This window comes from Clarias gariepinus, chromosome 21 (assembly GCF_024256425.1).
Source record: "Clarias gariepinus isolate MV-2021 ecotype Netherlands chromosome 21, CGAR_prim_01v2, whole genome shotgun sequence".
In the NCBI taxonomy this organism is placed as follows: Eukaryota; Metazoa; Chordata; class Actinopteri; order Siluriformes; family Clariidae; genus Clarias; species Clarias gariepinus.
The window spans coordinates 22,236,928-22,257,632 of NC_071120.1; the positions used below are offsets into that span (position 1 = coordinate 22,236,928).

The 20,705-nt window shown below is 43.9% G+C and overlaps 2 protein-coding genes across 2 annotated transcripts; both read left to right on the forward strand.

Annotated features, from left to right (window-relative positions):
* The first annotated feature begins 1,402 nt into the window (after positions 1-1,402).
* LOC128509558 (C5a anaphylatoxin chemotactic receptor 1-like) lies at positions 1,403-3,323 on the forward strand. The gene has a single exon (XM_053481333.1). It carries the CDS (start codon positions 1,406-1,408, stop codon positions 2,294-2,296), a length of 891 nt encoding a protein of 296 aa, XP_053337308.1. The 5' UTR covers positions 1,403-1,405; the 3' UTR covers positions 2,297-3,323.
* A 2,471-nt stretch (positions 3,324-5,794) lies between these two features.
* On the forward strand, positions 5,795-6,700 carry LOC128509624 (leukotriene B4 receptor 1-like). The gene has a single exon (XM_053481432.1). The coding sequence runs from the start codon at positions 5,810-5,812 to the stop codon at positions 6,698-6,700; it is 891 nt and encodes a 296-aa protein (XP_053337407.1). The 5' UTR covers positions 5,795-5,809.
* The last annotated feature ends 14,005 nt before the right edge of the window (positions 6,701-20,705 follow it).

The following is a 20,705-nucleotide window of genomic DNA, read 5'->3' on the forward strand; positions in this document are numbered from 1 at the left end:
CGAGGTACAGCTTACAGGCCATGAGGAATTTCTTGCACCCCTCCGGGTCTCCGGCGTATCGTTCCGTTGGGGTGGCCATAGGTGGTGAGAATGTGGAGCGCTGTTGAGGAGAGGAAGGAGCAGTCCGATAGGCAGTGATGTCGCAAACACTGCAAGCTAAATCGCTAACTGCCCTCACTAGGCTGTCCATTTGCCCCTGTAGCCGGCGGATATAATCAATCATGGAGACTTCATCTCCCGGGAGGGGTGTCCCTGCTGCGTTCTGGAAGGTTTGGTTATCTATCACGACTTCCATAGTGATGAGACGAACTCAGGTGCAGGTTGAAGTAAACTGATATTTTTATTTCTCTTCTAATTAACACAAAGAACACACCGAACGGCTTTCTAGCCGCTTTTACAGGCTGGGTCTGCAGGGGGCTATCTATAAGAACAACTGAGAATGCTCTAGCTCACTTTTTTCTGGAGATGAACCATAGAGCAGAATGACTTTCCGAGAATTAGCGTGACCTTGAGGAAGGCACTTTTTCCCTATGAGCCTCGGCCTGCAGACGCCAATTAGTCCTGGGAGAAAGAGAGATAAATACAAGATTAGTAACATAACAATTGTGCATAACAGTGACAAGACGAGGTGGCATGGGTTCAGCTGGGTTAAATAGTGTGACACAGGAGGTAGACACAGGTGACTTCAGTTTAGTGTTAATATAACTTAATGGGGAACAATACCGACATAGACACACTAGGGGGAGACAAAGCCATGGCTCAGTAATCCGGTGAGCCAGATCTTACTCCCCAGGGCTGAGGTGGCTTAGATGTGACAAATATTTGCTAGTTTTAAAAAGGTTATGCTATTGTAATGTAAAAGAATCAATACGAGACTAATGAGCATCGTCTGTTATCCAGGTATTTTACTTACTTTTAAACAAAATACAATCTGTATTTTCCTGGTTTATGCAGATGACTGTTTTAACTTTGACTAGTTTTTAAAGAATAAATTTTTTAGTCATATCTCATAAGTCATCGTCTTATACCTTTTTAGTCACATTCCTTTGTAAGAGAGAAGATCGGTTAGACCCTCATCCTCCACTGTCATCGATATCCATTCCGCCAGTATCCATCATCACCATTTGGGAGTCCTGAGAGTCAGTCACATGCAGGAGCCAACATTCCATTCACAAAACAAACTTTGTGGCAGTTTACTAGTGGGTTTGGTGGGTACTAACCACCGGATACTAGGAACACCCACAGAACGTGCTGTTCTGGAAATGCTCTGACCAAGTAATTAAGTCATTTTTTTGGTTCCAATGAATCATGCATGTTTTTTTATAATGTACATTCGAAACTAAACAGAAAGACTTCCTCTTGCTTAGTTATGAGCCTTTATTCAACTACATAAGAGCATTTGACCATGCAGCAATTCAACTCATCAAACAGTTCACACACTACTCCAGTCTCATCTGAAAATTTCATTGCCAGTAGTTTACTGGGAGTTTGCTTCATACTGGGAGTCCCTGCTAACATAGCAGTAATTATACGTCTTACTGGATGGCTGAAGGGAGGCAGTTTTACCCCAAGACTGATGCTAAGCCTGGCTATATCAGATCTGCTCACTCTGCTGCCTCTGCCAGTTTGGATTTGGTCTCTGCTGCATGACTGGGTCTTTGGTCTGGTCATGTGTAAGTTTCTTTCCTATTTGGAGTACTTAAGTCTCTACTGCAGCATACTTTGTGTGATGTTGATGAGTGTCCAGCGATACATACAAGTGTTGCAACCTGAGAAATGGAACAAGCTTGGCATGAAAGGAAAGAAGATCCTTCTGAGTGGTATGTGGATCCTAAGTGGAATATTATCATCCTATGCTCTTGTACAGCGCACCGTAAGCCAAGACAGACAAGGACGCCTTCAGTGCAAGCGATGCTATAGTAATAATGTGGAAAGAGTGGCTACTTTAATTTGGGAGATTATACTGTTTATGATTTTGTTCTCTACACTGATTCACTTCTACTTTCATCTGTACAGGGGAGTTAATAACTCAGCTTTCTTCAGCAGTCGCTTATTTACAAAGCTGGTGACCAGAATTGTTGCATGTTTCTTTATTTTTTGGATCCCATTACAAATCTCCAACATTGTGATCATCACTGCTGTGTTGCTGAGGAAAGAAAGGTTGTTAAAATCTGCTGAATCTGGTGACAGTATTACTTCAGCGCTTACTTTTATTAACAGTTGTGTGAACCCATTCCTGTATGCCTTCTCTGCTCGAGCTTTAAGACAACATACAGCTAGGACAGAAAATGCTTAGTTCCTCTTTTATGAAAAGGTTTTTAAGAGTAATTAAAGAGAGCTAATTTCTCTGAAGGCCAATGGCAGCTGTTGCATTTATAAAAATATAATAATTCTGCTTTTCCTTATAATATTATAGGATATTATAGTTTTTGGCACAGTTTTGTTGTCTGTATTTTTGCTGATAAATGTAATCAGTTTATAATGAGGCTGTATGATCTTTTTATGGGGGAACTGGCATCAAAGATTAGTAAGTAAGATAAATAAGCCTGCACTAGTTAAAAAGTTAAAAATGTTTAATTTAACATTGATCAAGAGTACATTTCCTTTTATTTGTTTGTTCAATTTATGTTACTGAATGTAATAGTTTGAATTAAAATTGTAAAAAGGTTGCGATCATTCTTAGACCACAGCTGAAGTTTACTATATATTTCTAAATGGTACATCTGTTTGGAACATTTTTTAAAAGCATGGGTGCAACTAAGTGGTTAACACTGTGGCCCCCACACCTCCAGAGTCAAAGGTTCAATTTCTGACTTGGGCCTGTGTGCATAGAGTATGAATGTTCTTCCTGTGTTTGGTAGGTTTCCCTCAGGTACTCCAGATTCTTCTCACTGCCCAAATAATTCTGATTAAGACTAATTGGTTTAGTGTGTGAGTGAGAATGTGTGGGTGGTGGTGCATCTGTACTTAGGTTCGCTGTGATAGGTTGGCACCCTATCCAGGATGTACTCAGCCTTAGTCTTCTGGGATAGGCAGATGCAATTTGATGCACAATTGTAACATGAAAATGGCATTAACACCACAGGACATCACTCTCTTCTTTTTCGGTCAGCTTTGAAATGAAGGAAGGAAAATCCACTTTAAAGGCATCATGTCCAAGGCTGTGACCATGAGTAAAACTGATGAACAGATAGCATTATTTTATTTTATTTTATTTAAAATGCTCAATGTTAAATTATTGGATAATACCATTAATATGACAGGGACACCATGCATTCACAGATTCATCCACTATGAAACTGTGCTGTATTGAACAAAGGAAATGCAACTAAGAAACCGGTTATTTTGTGACATGACAATACTGTAATAATAATATTGTGTAATAAAAAGCTGTTTTTCAACAGTTATGAAAAATCTTTTTTTTCCTTTGCTTAAGTAGGATTTACAAATTACTAAACAATTTCAGTAACATTTTTTGTCTTCTTATACTGTACTGTAAATCTTGTGTTTATTTTGGTTGGAAGACTTTATTCAGTTTTCTTTGTCTTTTTTACCTTCGACTTTTTTTCCCTTATGATTTTTAAAAATGTACAGTATTTCTTATAAGGCATGCATTTTTAGGCATGGAAACCACAGAATGTTACAGTTCTCTTTTCTGTGTAGCTTTGAAATTATAAAGAAGATAGCATCATCAGCCCAATCAGGAAAAGATCTTTTAGAAGAAGTTAAAAGGTTAAAGCTAAAAAATAAGCTGATTAACTTTGATGTAATCAGTGATATTATTAATTTACGTTAATCCCCATTTACATGTCTGCCTGCAATGAAAATGAACTTCTAAATCTTTTAAAACAAACAAACAAACAAAACAAAATTTTGTTAGTGCTCGTATTTTAAAACACTCATAAATCAAAGCAAATTTTTCCATAAGAAATAATGGAAACTTAAATAAAAAAAATGGTTCCACAGCCCCAAAAATAAATACATAAGAATAATTAATACAAAATATAAAGTAAATATAAAACAAATCAACCTGCACTTTATATATATAAAAAAAAGAAAAATAAATCCAGACAGCTAAGTGTTTCCGTTTTGCACGCAGGCGCTGTGTGTGAATGTGTTTGTATGTATGTGTGTGTGTGTGTTTGTTTATGTGTATGAAGCTAAAGTAAGCGTGGAGGAGGAATGAGACTCTCCCCTCTCCATCCCTAGTCTTACACAGTAAAACTTCCTCCTCTCTTATTTAAGTTTTATGCTGTGCAGATTTAAAAGACTGAACGACTCAGACTAGAAGATATGAGAGGTGAGCTGCTCATGCTGTAATCATATGTCATTAGCTGCACTGTAATATTATCATTACTGAAACTAAATTTTGTGTATGCCAAAATTTGTGTATGTAGACGTGTTGGGGGTCTGGTTATTAAAAATGAAACATTTAATTTTATTTCTGATTAAAAGAACGAAATTAATTAAATGACAAAAAAAGATTTGTTCATTTTGATGAATGAGATTCAAAGAACCGAGTCACCTAAATTATTTAAACTTTCCACCACTAGTTTATAAAGGCGAGAGGAGGAGAAGGGTGTGTATGTGTGTGTGTGTGTGTGTGTGTGTGTGTGTGAAGGTGAGAGGAGAAGGGGAGTGTGAAAGACCCATTGGTCTTTAGTGGGTACCGCTAAAGTGTATTTCGTAAAAATGTCAGTCATAACTAACACGTTCTCAATGCCAGATCTTGAAGGTTCTAGGACTGTGAAATCTAAAGCCAAAATTTCATTTGGCCGGGCAGCCAACAGATGCCCCATGAAACTACCAGGGGCAGAGGGAACACTTTTAGCACACTGGCAACGCTCACACTGCTGGCACCTGCATGCAATGTCTACAGACATGCCCGACCAATAACAATGCTGGCGCACCAGGGCAGAGAGTCATCCGTTTCATCTGAGATCTCCCTCTACAGACTTCCTCTCACAAACTCTTCCCTTTTTACGTTAGTCTTTTCACCATAACCAAGATTGTCAATCCTTGTGCGGTTAAGTTCATGCTTTGCTCAACTATGCAGCAGATCAACCCCAAGTTTCATGTGTCCCAGTTATGCCGTCTTGAGTCATGCCCATTAAGCATCGAATGCCCCTCATGCCCCCAGCATAGATTTTTAATTATATAAATATTAAATGGTTTATAATGTCAAAACGTATGCATTCAAAAAGGGCAAAAAACTTTGCTAGACTATTACTGTTTTTTTTTTTTTTTTGAAGATCAGGAAGTGTACCTTTTGTCATCATAAATACTATTTTTATTGACATTGGAAACCACACACAGGTAGACTGCTGCTTACTCTATTGGGTAAAGTTTCCTCCTAGCCACAGTACAACATCTAATGATGCTGCAACTGCTCCTGTCTCAATCGCAAACCTGATTGCCAGTAGTGTGCTGACAGTTTGCTTCATACTTATAATCCCTGATAATATTACAGTAGTGTACAGTATTGTTTTTTCTAAGTTGTAAATGATCTACAATATTTAAATATATGTGTAGTACAGGTTATTTCTTGCTTAATTATGATCTACCTGTACTTTTTGCTTGTTAATCTACTACTATGTAGATTTTGCAATTTATTCTGATTCATTCAAGTTTAAATTGTTATAATATTAAAATAGATGAATGTAGAAATGCTAAATATCTTGCTGGACATTTTGTGACTAGCTGTTATCAAAAATCTATTTTCAGATTTTTGTTGGAAACCACAAACACCAACACTTCTGCTTACTTTATAAGCTAGAGCATAGACCCAGCTACATCACAGCATTTAACCATGCAGCCACACAACTCATCACACAGCTCGCTCAGTGCTCCAGTCTCAACTGAAGATCTGATTGCCAGTACTGTGCTGTCAGTTTGCTTTATACTAGGAGTCCCTGCTAACATAGCAGTAATAGTACGTCTTGCTGGATGGATAAAGGGAGGCAGTTTTACCCCGAGACTCATGCTAAGCCTGGCCATATCAGATCTGCTCACTTTGCTTTTTCTGCCGTTTTGGATTTGGGCTCTTTTTCATGGCTGGGCTGTTGGTTTGGTCCTGTGTAAGCTTTTCTCCTATTTGGTGTACTTAAGTATCTACTGCAGCATACTGTGTGTTATGTTGATGAGTGTCCAGCGATACTTGCAAGTTTTGAATACTGAGAAATGGAACAAACTTGGCAGTAATGAAAAGAAGATTCTTCTGAGTGGGATGTGGATATTAAGTGCAGTATTATCTTGCTATGCTCCCGTACAGCGCACTGTAACCCAAGACAGCCAAGGACGGCTTCAGTGCAAGCGATGCTATAAAAATGATGTGGAAAGAGTGGCTACTTTAGTTTGGGAGATTACAGCTTTTGTACTTCTGTCCTGCACAGTGACTTACTTCTACTTTCATCTTTACCGAGGAGTTAATAACTCAGCTTTCTTCAGAAGTAACTCATTGACAAAGCTGGTGATCAGAATTATTGCATGTTTCTTTATTTTTTGGATCCCGTTTCACATCTCCAACATTGTAATCATTATTGCAGCATTGCTAGGGAAAAATAATCTGTTAAAATCAGCAGACTCTGGTGACAATATTACTTCAGCTCTGATTTTTATTAATAGTTGTTTTAACCCCTTCCTGTATGCCTTCTCTGCTCGGGCTCTACGACAACAAGCAACTGGAACAGAAAATGCTTAGTTCCTACTTTACAGTATGTAGAGGTTTTTAAAATTAACGCAAAAGGGATCTTTGCAATTTTCTCTGAAAGTCAATGACAGCTGTTTTATAAAGATACACCTATAAGTTTGCTTTTCCCTGCTTCTCTATACTATAATTTTTGGTGCCATCTAATTTAGCATATTTTTGCAGATTAATCTAATTATTTCAAAATTAAGCTCCGTGTGTGTGTGTGTGTGTGTGTGTGTGTTCAATTAGCCAATAAAATTTGGGCAATGCTAAAGCATAATGGTCTAACATGTCTAACATGCAAAGCTAAAAAAAAAAAATTGTCTGTATTAAAGATTCATACATTTTTTCACCCTGCAAAAGCCTGTAAAAGTTAATTAAATTTAGTTTTCTGTTTAATAGTTTGTTTGTGATATTTATATTGTTGACTGAACAGGGATTTCATCATTGAATACTCATACTTTGAGCTATTAATAAAAGTGAATGTTTCAGAAACTCTAAATGGTGCATCTGCTCGCAAAGGTTTGGGTGCATGTTTGCTTGCAGAATATAGAGAAGGGTGCCAACACTGAAGTAGAAAAGACACACACCAAATAAAGTCCATGCTATATGTATATATGTCGCTTCTATATTTTACTTCTTTATCTTTTCTTAGAGTTCACACCCCCTCCCCTTTTGATCATCCTGTCTATCAGTTCCGACTAACTGAAAAACATGTCTGAGACAGTCCTCTCTCACTTCTGCAAATTCACCAATGATTTCTTTACTAACACATACATTGCTATGGAGTTTAGCTTTAAGTTCATCTTTACAAAGAACATGCTACAACAAATAGAACAGATTTGCAAAATAATTTCTAACTGATCAAGGTGCTGCATTTTACCACCACTGACCCACCACCCTCCAACACACCCACCTACATCCACACTCAACACACATACACACACACCACACAGGTGACCACAAGCTGCTCTGAGTAAAGAAGTAAAATTAGTAGAACCTGACACATAAAAATTCTCTTTCCAAGTGCAATTTATCTAAATAACTATCCCACAATGACAACATCACTGACCAAAGAGTCTAACAGCATTAGTGAATTACCAAAGTCCAATGAAATTACCTGGGAAATAGTTTTCTTTGGGCTTGGGAAGGTGCTTAAAAATGGCTTAAACATTAAAAAATGTAAAATATATTTTTTATTAGTAGGCTAGTGTCAGAGAACAGGGTCCATCATTGTATAGTGCCCCATAGCAGACAGAGTTAAAGGCCTTCCTTGAGGACACACCACTGGCAGAGTTGGGGCTCAAACCACTGATCAGTACCTTCTGATCAGTAACTCAGAGCCTTAACACACTGAGCCGCCACCACTGCTTCTTCTGCTGATGCAACAGCCTTGGTATACTTTATTAGACTGCTCCCTTTATGAAGAGACTTATGCCTGGTCAGGATGCCACAATGAAAAAAAAACTATACAGCAAATTGTTTAGAGCTGCTCAAGTTCGGTTTCCCCATGGCATTTTTGTCAGCATTTAGCACCATCACATAGAGTAGTTTTATCTCTATCAGGTGAACAGGTAGCTCACTCCAGGTCCTCATTTGATCATATGAACAGTGTGTTGTCATGTGTGATATTAGAAAAAAGGGTGCTGGCTCCTTTAAAAGTTGTAGCTTGCTAATGATGTCATCAATATAGGACCAGCTTTAGTCTGCAACCTGTTATTGTGGTTTCTTCCATCTTAAGCCATCTGCTACAGGTCTTGTCTCTCAGAAGTATCGTTGGTATGTGAGTTTATGTTAAGTGTAATTAAACTATAGTTGATAGTATTTGTTTTAAGTTCAAACTTTGATTCTTTATACAGGGGTGTGTCACCATGTGTTTATTGGTTATACACTAATGCTATATTACTTATGGTGCTATTTATTTAGTATACAGTTTGAAATGTAAAAGATTTTAGGTACTTTATTTACATTTACAGTGCTTATTTCATATGCATCAGTGCAGACCTGTATGCAGTGTTATTGTATACATGCTTACGGTACACTAGGAGTTATACAGTATGTGAAATATTTCCTTTCTTTCATGTACTTAGATTTAATTTGTTCTTTTTAGTTTTACCCTACTTCCAGAAATATCTGCTTCAGCGTGGTGATAGGTAGAGGAGTTATCTGTCTGTTAACGTATGCAGGGCGTATTGGGTGACAGAACAAACAGTGATTACTGAATTGTAAACGGTGATTGATTTTAGTTTATTATTTAAAACCCAAAGCATTTTTTAGCATTACTATGTTTTAATGAATATACTGTATACAGGCTTCAGGACTTTTCAATATAATGAAAGTTATTGATTTAATTTCAATTAACTATATAAACACGACTTAGGAAAAAAGGGTCACATAGGCAAGAAATACCATTGATGCATATTGTGATCAAGTGATTTTTTTTATGGTTGTTTCTGGTTGTTCTTATTACAAAAATATTATAATGTTGGTTTTATATGACATATCTAAAAAACCCAATGTAGGGTTTCATAACGAGAAGGAATGGTGGTCGCGTTCTCCCCCATTAATATGTAGTGTTTTAGCTCTGGGTCAAAGGTGAATCAAATCTTTAACAATTTGGGTTAATTTAATTAACTGAATAAAAATTTATAGATGTACACTTTATTGTCTATCCGTCCAGCGTTTAGTACAATTCAGTGTGTCTTACCAGTTGTCATGCATACTCGGTCCGCTACCGGCACTAGGACCCAGAAGTTATACGGTTGCGAACCAGGAAGCATAAAAAGAGACAAGAAGGCACAGCACATCCCTCAGTCATTGAGTTTGCCCATGTCGCCTCGGAGATTTTCGCAGATTCGTGAGTACTTACTTTCTTGGGTTTGCTCTCAGATTGAGTGTGTGTTTATAGGACGCAGGTTAAATTGTGTTTATCCCTTGCTCCCTATTAGTTCTTAGCAGAATTACTGAGCCCATAGCGGTAAACCCAGCGGATCACGTGCACCTCTGCAATGTGGTAAACCAGCACACCGTGCTAATCGATAAGCTAACCTGGGAGATCGCTACTCTGCGCCAGAGCGTCGAAGATGTCGTGGCTTTGTGCTGTGAGGTGGCGGAGCTCCGGCAGGAGAACGCGCTCTTCGCGAGGCTGTCGTTAGTGTGGCTAGCCAGCCACCCGTTGTGGCGGCCGCGGTTGGATCTCCACCTCCTGCCGTGGTTAACACCGGAGCCGGGGAACCCATGCAATTAGGACGTGCCCTTTTTGACCATGGCCAAACGTGAACACCGATTTCGAGAGGGATTGCGTGTCTACTGTGGGTCGGCGGCACACCACCAGGCGATTTGCCCACTCCGCCCAGGAAACACGCAGCCCTGGTGAGTAAGAGGGGAGATTCACCGGGCCCTTTCCAAATCTCCCCCCCTGCGGCCACCTCTACTCACTATCGGCCACTAAGACGCAGGCTATAGAGGAATACGTCCCTAGCGCTCTTTGCCATGTGACCATCTGGCTCTCCTCCTCACCAGCGGCCGCAGGGTTCTTCGTGAAGAAGAAAGGAGGTGAACTATTAAGAACCGACACCTCCGGAGCGCCTAGAACTTGGTGCGTATCAGAGAGGGCGATGAGTGGAAGACGCCATTCATTACCCCCACCGGACATTATGAGAGCCTGGTCATCCCATTTGGACTCAGCAACACACTCTCAGCCTTCCAACAATTCATCAATGACGTCCTGAGAGACATGTTAGGCCGATGGGTCTTTGTTTACCTCAACGACATCCTTATCTATTCTCACACCACCGAAGTTGCTCCGATTGCAGTACAGTTGCAGCACCACTAACCACTCTGACCAGGCCCTCATCTCAACCATTTCAACTCACCCCACCTGCCATTTCTGCATTTTAAGAACTCTGTCATCATTTCACCACCGCTCCTATCCTTATCCAGCCAGACGGCAACAAACTGTTCATTGTGGAGGTGGACGGGTCGGATGTGGGCGCTGGCGCTGTTCTCTCCCAGCGAGGTATAGACCAGAAACTACATCCTTGTAGTTTCTTCTCCAAGGAATTTAACCCCACTCAGCAGCGATATGGGGTAGGGGACCGCAATCTGTTGGGCATAAAGTGGGTCTTGAAGGAATGGCGTCACTAGCTCCAGGGCACCAGTGAGCCGTTCATCATCTGGACGGATCACCAGAACCTCATAACTATCAGAAACTTAAAACAACTCAACCCACGACAGGCACGGTGGGCATTATTTTTTGAACAATACAACTTCCACCTGTTATACTGCCCGGAGTCCAAGAACACCAAAGCAGACGCCCTGTCCTGACAACATTTCCTGACATTTCCCGGGCGGACCCCGTGCCCGTCATTCCCTCCTTCTGGATCATCGCACCCCTTCACTGGGACGAGGGTTCGCCAGGCACAGGCTGCGGAGGCCAGACCGGCAGGCATGCCACCTGGACGACTCTTTGCTCACGGCAGTTTTCACGCTTAGGGTCGGATTTACTAACAGTGAAATTAACGTGAGAATGTGCGTTCTTCCACGCCAACTTCATGTCTGGCGTACGTGTATTTCTTGTGTGTGTTTGATTTATTTCCATTGGCGACTCCTAGAGGCAATTATGTTAAATTGCACACTACAAAGTATCGCACCAACACATGAAAAACATTGCTTTTAATTCATAATTGATAAAATGGGTTAATTGACACAATATTTTTCTACCAATTTTTTGATTTAGTACATATAAAAGCATTTGCAAATGTATACAACCCTTAGTCTATGGCAATGGCAGTGTTGGCCTTATTAGAGGACATTGTCAATGGCCAAATCCTAAGGGAACGCGTTTTTAGGGATCACAGTGATTTTCTGGCCCACGATGATGACTGGCTTATTAGCCGTTTCAGATTTCCAAGAGCTATCCCTTCGGAGCTGAGGTGGGTCCAAATTTGGAAAGAGAGACAGCGAGGAGCCACGCATTACCCGTTCCCTTACAGGTTCTGACAACGCTTGGTTTCCTGGTAACTGGTTCTTTCCATCCACATGTCTCGTAGGTATATAAGGTTTCCATACCATGCAGTTGACCAGCCAAACATTAAAGCGCAATTTGCAGCGATCGCCGGTTTTCCTAATGTAATCGGAGCGATCGACTGCACGCAGATTACTATAAAGGCACCATCTGAAGACGAATTTGCATACGTGAATCGGAAACATTTCCAATTAATAAATGTGCAAATAATATGTGATGCTCAAATGCGCCTAACAAATATTGTGGCAAGGTGGCCTGGGACAACCCATGATTCATTCATCCTCACAAACAGCATGGTTGGGATGAGGCTCCAAGGTGGTAGGGTGCGCGATGGGTGGCTTCTTGGTGAGTGATGTATTTAAAGATATTATTCCAGCTAAGTTTTATTTTTTATCCTGGAGGACAAACTTGCAAATAACAGTTTTTCTCCGGTCTTCCTCCGATAGGAGCACCTCCAATTCACATTCTGTAAAGATTCTCTTCTTGCTTGTTTTTGCCATTGCTTTTTCGTTTGGTTTTGCCAAAGTGGAGTCATTACCATATTTATACGGGGGAGGAGGCAGGGAGGGGTCGGTCTTGCGCTCGTGCACGTGTGCTTAATTTCACGTTAATTCGGATGTACAAAGAGAATATGCGTGGGATTCCACGTACGCAGTGTTTCATACATCAGATTTTTTTTACTGCGTACGCACATTTACAGCTTTGCGCGTACGCAATGTTTTATTATGAATTCAACGCAAGTCTTTGTACATGAGGCCCCTGGAGAATTACAACCCCTTCCCGTTCCTCGACGGCCCTGGATGCACATCGCCTTGGATTTCATCACAGGCCTGCTGGTTTCCGAAGGACAAAACACCATCTTAACCATCGTTGACTGGTTCTCCAAGGCCATGCACCTGGTGGCCCTCACCGGACTCCCATCAGCTAAAAACACCACTGAGCTGATACTGGAACACGTAGTCTGCCTGCATGGGTTCCCAAAAGACATCGTCTTGGACAGTTCACTGCCCGGTTCTGGAAGGCCCTCTGCCATCTGATCAATTCCACCAGTAGTCTGTCCTCCGGTTACCACCCCCAGACTAATGGTCAGACGGAACAGACCAACCAACAGCTGGAGCGCTACCTGAGGTGTTTTGTTGCTGATTGCCAGTGCTCCTGGGCCCACTACCTCACATGGGCAAAACTGTCTCACAATCTCCACGTTTCATCTGCCACCAACCTAAACCCATTTAAGGTGTGCTATGGTTTCCACGTACTATCGGCCCAACAGTTGGTCCGTAGGTGTCGACAGCTTTGGAATTAAGCCAACCTTGCCATCCAACACGCCAACACCAGCTACGTCGCCCAGCATCGCTGTCGACACCCTCCGGGACGTTTGTATAAAGTAGGTGACAAGGTATGGCTATCAAAAAAAAATCTGCATTTACACACCAAATCCTGAAAACTTTCACCCAAGTTCATCGGCCCTTACCGCATCACCCTACGGATCAACCCTGTCACCTACCGGCTCCAGCTTCCTGCGGCGCTCCAGATCCACCCAGTATTTCACACATCACAACTAAAACCCTTCAATACTTTACCTATGGTTAAGCTCCTCCTCCCTGAATCATTGACGGCAGTCCCGCTTATACCGTGCGGTGAATCCTTGACTCGCGCCCTCGGGGCAGAAGCACTCAGTACCTGGTCGACTGGGAAGGCTACTGCCAGCACGCTTCATCCTCGACCCCGAGCTTATTCGGGACTACCGTCACTGGGTATCCTTCACCCCAGGACCGCCTAGAGCCGGTCCTGGACAGGGGGGTACTAGGACCCGGAAGTAATGCGGTCGCGAACCAGGAAGCATAAAAGGAGACAAGACGGCGCAGCACATCGCTCAGTCATTGAGTTTGTCCATGACGCCTCTCAAATTTTCGCCCAGATTGAGTGTGTGTTTGTTTATAGGACACGGGTTAAATTGTGTTTAAATTGAGGGGCCAGGGTTAGCTCAGTGGTTAAGGCATTGGACTACGTTTCGGAAGATCCCAGGGTCAAACCCCACAACCACCAAGTTGCCACTGTTGGGCCCTTGAACAAGGCCCTTAACCCTCAACTGCTCAGATGTGTAATGAGATAAAAATGTAAGTCGGTCTGGATAAGAGCGTCTGCCAAATGCCTAAATGTAAATATGTTTACCCCTTGCTCCTCATTCGAGAGAGTCCTTAAAACAAATCGCGTGGTTATCCTGCCTATTCGTGTTTTTCCGCATTTGGGGTTTACCATCCACGCTAAAAAGGGCTAACTGCTAAAGCTACGTCTTCTGGTCCACTCAGGTTAATTCTTGACACCAGTTCTGCTTATTACATGGCCAACAATGATAACAACACAAAATCTAGTATTCAGCAATTATGAGCAAGGTAACTTAAGGTCTGGGCAATTGTTAAGACTTTAAAATACACGACCAAGACAACAGTTCTTTATAAAGAAACAATAATTTAGTTAAAGGGATCATCCAGAAACATTTTTCATTAAATGTTAATATGATCTTTAGGGTCCTAATGAAAAGTTTGTAATATATTTAATTAAAAATTCTCAATGGTTGTGTAAAAAAAACAATACTTTTAACTGGTAAAAACTAGCTCTGTTCTCAGCAACTATTTCAGTGCATGTTCCTTTAAATGCTTATGATCTCTGCTGAGCCCGCCCCCCCAGTTCTGTGGGGCGTGTCTTCACAACACACGTGGGGTATAGCCACGGGAGTGTAGTCCAGTGTGGGCAATGCTTTGGACTTTGAGCCTGGTCAAGATGAAGCGGGAACACGAAGTTAGTACAGATCCATTTTTTAGAAGCAGCTTCCTAGTAAAACCTGCTTTATATTGACCCGTGTTTATAAAGCAGTCTGGTAAAAAATGATTAATGCAAACATGAACGCATTTAGGTAGATCTGCGGGGACGTTATCTTTATAAAACGGTAGTAAATGATGACTGCTGTGTTCCCTTTCAAAGGCTACACTCGATGCTGCGTGAAAACGCTATGGGAATATCTTTTCGTGTTGCCGGTTGTGAAGCATGTGTGTACCAAACACGCCAAATTTTGGCTTATATAACCTCGGTCGGGTGACGTCATCTGATTAGATGCACCTGCAGGTTATAAATAGGAGTGAGCCGGCAACATTCCTCAGATCTTTTTCTTCACCGCATTGTGCGCGTGTGTGTGTCAGCAAGCATAACAAAAATAAGCAGAATTAAATCTATAAAACTCACCAGTCATTATGGCGGAGTTTAGAACTAGATGTCCCCCTCCTTGTGAAAATTTCCTTTCGGAGGGCGATATGCACACATTCTGCTTCGAATGTTTGGGTGAAAAGCACGCTCTCGAAGGGCTTAATGGAGAGTGTGAGCAGTGATCTTCTCCCCATGAAGCTGCTTCGCGCGCGTCTCGCGTTCTTTAGGGAACCACGAGCCGCGCTGCACTCATGGGGATCACAAGCAGATCTGGCCGAGGCGCGAGAGACGGAGTCCCTCCTTTCTCTCGCCCTCTCCCCCGATCCCGATGTCTCTCCTTCCACTTCACGAGCGCACTCCGGTGCTTCTCGCGGGTGTGTTGAAGAGACGCGTTCTCCTGCTTCTGTGGAAATGGAAGTTGCTTCCTCAGAACGCTCCTCAAAAGATGAAAGAGAATATGAGGAATTGCTCGAAGTCATAACGCGTGCAGTCGAACGACTGCATATTGACTGGCCACAGGAGCAGGCTCACCCAAAACAATCCAAATTAGACGACAGATTTCTGTCGGGTGGCCAGGAGATGGAGCCAAAACACCGCTCTCTCCCATTTTTTGATGACCTCCACAACGAGTTGTCTCGTTCTTGGAGAAATCCTTTTTCTTCCCGTATTTTTGTACAATCGACTTCGTTTTATTCGAACATCGTTGATGCAAAAGCACAAGGTTATGTGGTGATGCCCCAGATAGAAGAGACGCTTGCGGGCTATCTCTCTCCTGGAACATCATCCTCATTAAAGAAACCAACACTTCCCTCCAAGCCGTGTAGAACTTCTTCTACCCTGGTAGGGAAAGCGTTCCAAGCAGCAGGTCAGGCCGGCGCTTCCTTGCACACCATGGCGGTTTTGCAGGCGTATCAGGCTGATCTGCTGAAAGATTTGAGCACGAGCGGCACACTGAATCAAGACGCATTCAATGAATTACGCCGGGCTACTGATTTATCCCTGCGTGCGACTAAACAGACAGCCCGTGCAATCGGCCGTTCCATGGCCTCCTTGGTGACCGCTGAAAGGCACCTGTGGTTAAATCTGACAGGCATCAAGGACAAGGATAGAACATTCCTCCTTGATGCCCCTGTCTCACCTTCCGGCCTTTTTGGTGACGCTGTGAATTCCGTCGCCACTAGGTTCCGAGAAGCTAAATTATATGAACAGGCTTTTGGGAAATTTCTCCCACGCCGTGCTCAAGAGTCGAGGCCCTCGGCCACCCAGCCTCGGCCAGATCTAAATCTCACCAGGCGAGAGGCACAAAAAGAGAGCGTCAGCAGCCGGGCACCCCCCGTAAGGACTGGGGTACGGCTCATCGCCCCCAAAAGGCTGCCTCCAAAAGATCAGATCGCCGCACTGTCTTCTTTTCAAAGACTAAGTCCTGAAGCCTACATGCCCAGGACTGTGGGGGTGATCCCCCCCGGGGAACGGCACTCAACTCTCTTTCCTATAAGAGCATGCCCCCCCGGACACCCCCAGGGGGTCGGTGTTCAGTTTCCGCCGCCTCTGGTGTTTCGGACCTCACCGACCTCCAGAGATATGTTAGTGCCTCGGTTTTATCCTGCTATATTCCAGGATGCCGAACCACTAACACCCCCCCGCGCACTAAAACTTGTACCCCTTTCGGAGAAACTGGCAGCGTGGAAGCTACTGCCAGGCATATCTCCCTGGGTGCTAAAGACTGTAGAGAAAGGTTACAGGATTCAGTTTGCTCATCGTCCTCCGCGTTTCAACGGCGTGGTCTACACTTCCGTGATACCGGAGAGAGCGCATCTGCTAAACTCCGAACTCCAGGTGTTGCTGGAGAAGGGAGCCATAGAACAGGTTCCTCCTCCAGACAGGGAGTTAGGCTTCTACAGCCGCTACTTTCTGGTTCCCAAGAAAGGCGGGGGGTTGCGTCTGATTTTGGATCTTCGCGGGTTGAACCTCTATCTCAAAAAGTACAGATTCAAGATGTTAACCATCAATATGATTGTCTCGCAAATCCAACCAGAAGATTGGTTCGTGACAATAGATTTAAAGGACGCATACTTCCACATAAAAGTTTTGCCACAACACAGGAAGTTCCTGAGGTTCGCTTTCGGGGGAGAAGCTTACCAGTATCAGGTCCTTCCATTCGGTCTAGCTCTGTCACCCCGCACATATACAAAATGTATGGATGCTGTCCTGGCTCCCTTGCGACTCCAGGGCATCCGTATTCTCAATTACATAGACGACTGGCTAATCCTGGCCCAGTCTCAGCAGCTAGCGCTCCGACATCGCGATGTCGTCCTAGCTCATCTTCATTCGCTGGGATTGAGACTCAACGCTACCAAAAGCGTTCTCGTTCCGGCTCAGAGGACAACATACTTGGGTGTCAGATGGGATTCGATCACTATGCGGGCACAATTGTCTCCCGCTCGTGTCGAATCCATCCTCAGCGCCCTCAAGGAAATCAGACTAGACCAGGAAGTGACTATTTATCACTTTCAAAAATGTTTAGGCCTCATTGCAGCTGCATCCACGGTGATACCTTTGGGCCTTCTGCACATGAGAGCTTTTCAGTTGTGGCTAAGAGCCAGGGGATTTCATACAAGGGCCAATCCCCGAAGGCTAATAAGGGTTACGCTCGAAGGACTTCGTACCCTTTCTATGTGGCTCAGACCCCAGTTTCTCACCTTGGGTCCCACTCTAGGTTCGTCTTGTCGTCGCAAAATGCTAACGACAGACGCTTCCCTTACCGGCTGGGGTGCGGTCTTGGATGGCCGTCCAGCTCAAGGGCGCTGGAGAGGTCATCTTCTCGCATGGCACATCAATTGCCTCGAAATGATGGCTTTATTTTTGGCCCTACAGCACTTCCTCCAGCAGCTGAGAGGCTACCATGTCCTAGTGCGGGTGGACAATACATCGGTAGTCTCCTACATAAATCGCCAGGGCGGACTGCACTCGCGCCGCTTGAACGAGCTAGCGCATCAGGTTCTGCTCTGGGCACAGGACAAGTTCCTGTCCCTCAGGGCGATTTACATTCCAGGGCACATGAATGTGGGAGCAGATTTGCTGTCCAGACAAGCTGTGACAAACGGGGAATGGAAACTCCACTCCGACATAGTCAGCCAAATCTGGGAAAGATTCTTTACAGCAGAGGTGGACCTCTTTGCCTCCCAAGAGACAGCACAATGTCCTCTCTACTACTCTCTGACTCATCCAGCTCCCCTGGGTCTGGACGCGATGGCCCATACGTGGCCCAATTTACGCCTTTATGCGTTTCCATCAATATCTCTGCTCCCGGGAGTCCTGGCGAGGGTCCGTCAACACGGTTTGCGCCTCTTACTGATAGCGCCCCGTTGGCCGGCCAGAGTATGGTTCTCGGATCTAATATCTCTCCTCGATGGCTCACCTTGGATGATTCCAGTGAGGAGGGATCTTCTGTCTTAGGCGCAGGGGACAATATTTCATCCCCGACCCGAGCTTTGGAACCTTCACGTTTGGCCCCTGAACGGGACCAACTAAGTCAAGCTGGTCTCCCAGCCAGCGTTATTGACACTATTCTAGCCGCTAGAGCTCCCTCCACTAGAAAAGCTTATGCCCTCAAATGGAATGTTTTTGAAAGTTGGTGCATGACGAAGCAGGTAGACCCAGTCCACTGCCAAATCGTTTCAGTGCTGAAGTTCCTGCAAGATAAGCTGTCCTCGGGCCTGTGCCCTAGTACCCTTAGGACGTACGTGGCCGCTATCTCAGCCTGCCACGCTCCAATCGAGGGGATTACTGTGGGAAAACACCCTTTAGTTGCCCGTTTTATTCGTGGAGCTAAACGGTTGAGGCCACCCACTAGAGCCACGACCCCTTCATGGGATTTATCTATCGTGCTCGAAGGTCTAATTGACACTCCTTTCGAACCACTAGAGTCAGCGCCGGACAGGCTTCTGACTCTTAAGATGGTTTTTCTTATGGCCATTACCTCTCTCAAGAGGATTGGGGATCTGCGCGCCTTGTCAGTCTCCCCATCCTGCCTGGACTTTGCCCCTGGGCTAGTCAAGGCCATTCTGCATCCTCACCCGAACTATCTTCCGAAAGTTCCATTTTCAAACATGCACCCTGTTGTTCTTGAAGCCTTCTGTCCTCCGCCTTTTACAGCTTCGGAGCAGGAGAAACTTCACCTATTATGTCCAGTACGTGCTCTTCGGATTTACGTCCACCGCACCTGCCAGTGGCGTAGATCAGAGCAGCTCTTTATTTGCTATGGAGGCCGCAACCGGGGGGCGGCCGCTACTACGCAGACCATGTCACATTGGGTGAGAGATGCTATTGCTCTCTCCTATGAGGCGCGTGGGCTCACTTCGCCTCTAGGAATCAGGGCTCATTCAACCAGGGGGATTGCTTCATCCATTGCACTAGCAAGAGGTATTCCCCTGCAACAAGTGTGTGACGCGGCGGGCTGGTCCTCTCCGCACACATTTATTAGATTTTATAATCTGGATGTTCCTGTTACTCCGGGCTCACGAGTCCTCGAGTCAGCTTCCCAGACATAGTTCTGAGACCTCTCAGCCTTGTGCGCACACGCTACACAATGCGGGGTCCAGACACTCGCAGTGCGGCGACGTTGGTACTCTCGTTCCCATAGCGTTTTCACGCAGCATCGAGTGTAGCCTTTGAAAGGGAACGTCTCGGGTTACTTTGTTGTAACCCTGTTCCCTGAAAAGGCGGGAACGAGATGCTGCGTCCCAATGCTGCACTGCCCACGTGACCGGACGTCCGTTCAGACAATCAGTCTGAGGAATGTTGCCGGCTCACTCCTATTTATAACCTGCAGGTGCATCTAATCAGATGACGTCACCTGACCGAGGTTATATAAGCCAAAATTTGGCGTGTTTGGTACACACATGCTTCACAACCGGCAACACGAAAAGATATTCCCATAGCGTTTTCACGCAGCATCTCGTTCCCGCCTTTTCAGGAAACAGGGTTACAACAAAGTAACCCGAGACGTTCGCTATTACACCCAACAACTGTACAACACACTCGCTTAGGCGCCATTTTGCTCCAGCGGCGAAAAACAATGGCCGACAGCTTCTTCTCACTCGGGGCGGGTCTTTGCTAAAACACCAGTGTCAATCAACTAGTGTAGGAGCGGCCTCTTGTGGTGTGGCGTCACAGTGACAGGCATTTGCGATTGGCCTGATTTCAGAAGGGGCATGTTATTGTAATAAATGAAAAGTAAACTACTGGGTGGCTCTTTATCATCGTAGAGTGGTTGTGTACGCACTCTCCTAACACACAGTTCAGTCCAAACAGCTTAAAAAAGTGCATGTAGGCCTGTATGACCCCTTTAACTAAACTATGACACATGAAATTACGCTACATGAATTGCCAGTTTTCGTATATTGAGAAATGTATAGCTTAATTAATGTTCTAATTTATATACACAGTACATACAGTTCCAGTCAAAAAATCTGGACACATTAGTCAAACATTCGGAAACAGGAAGGTCAGCTGTCCTTGCAAAAACAGTATTATCAAGTGCATTTTCCAGCTGATGTATTTATTTCCTCCCCATCCTGTGTCGCTAAGGATGAGACCCTACTTCATTGCTAGGTACTTCACCCCATTATGTTACACTTCACCTTCTCATTAGGTTACTTCGCATACTTTTGTAAACCCTGTGAGGACATTGCTCTGCCATCTTAATTTGCAGTTGTTGTCAATTTCCCCCCTTACTTGCTAATTTTCATATAAGACTACAAGTGGTGATGTCCGAATGGTTTTTATTTA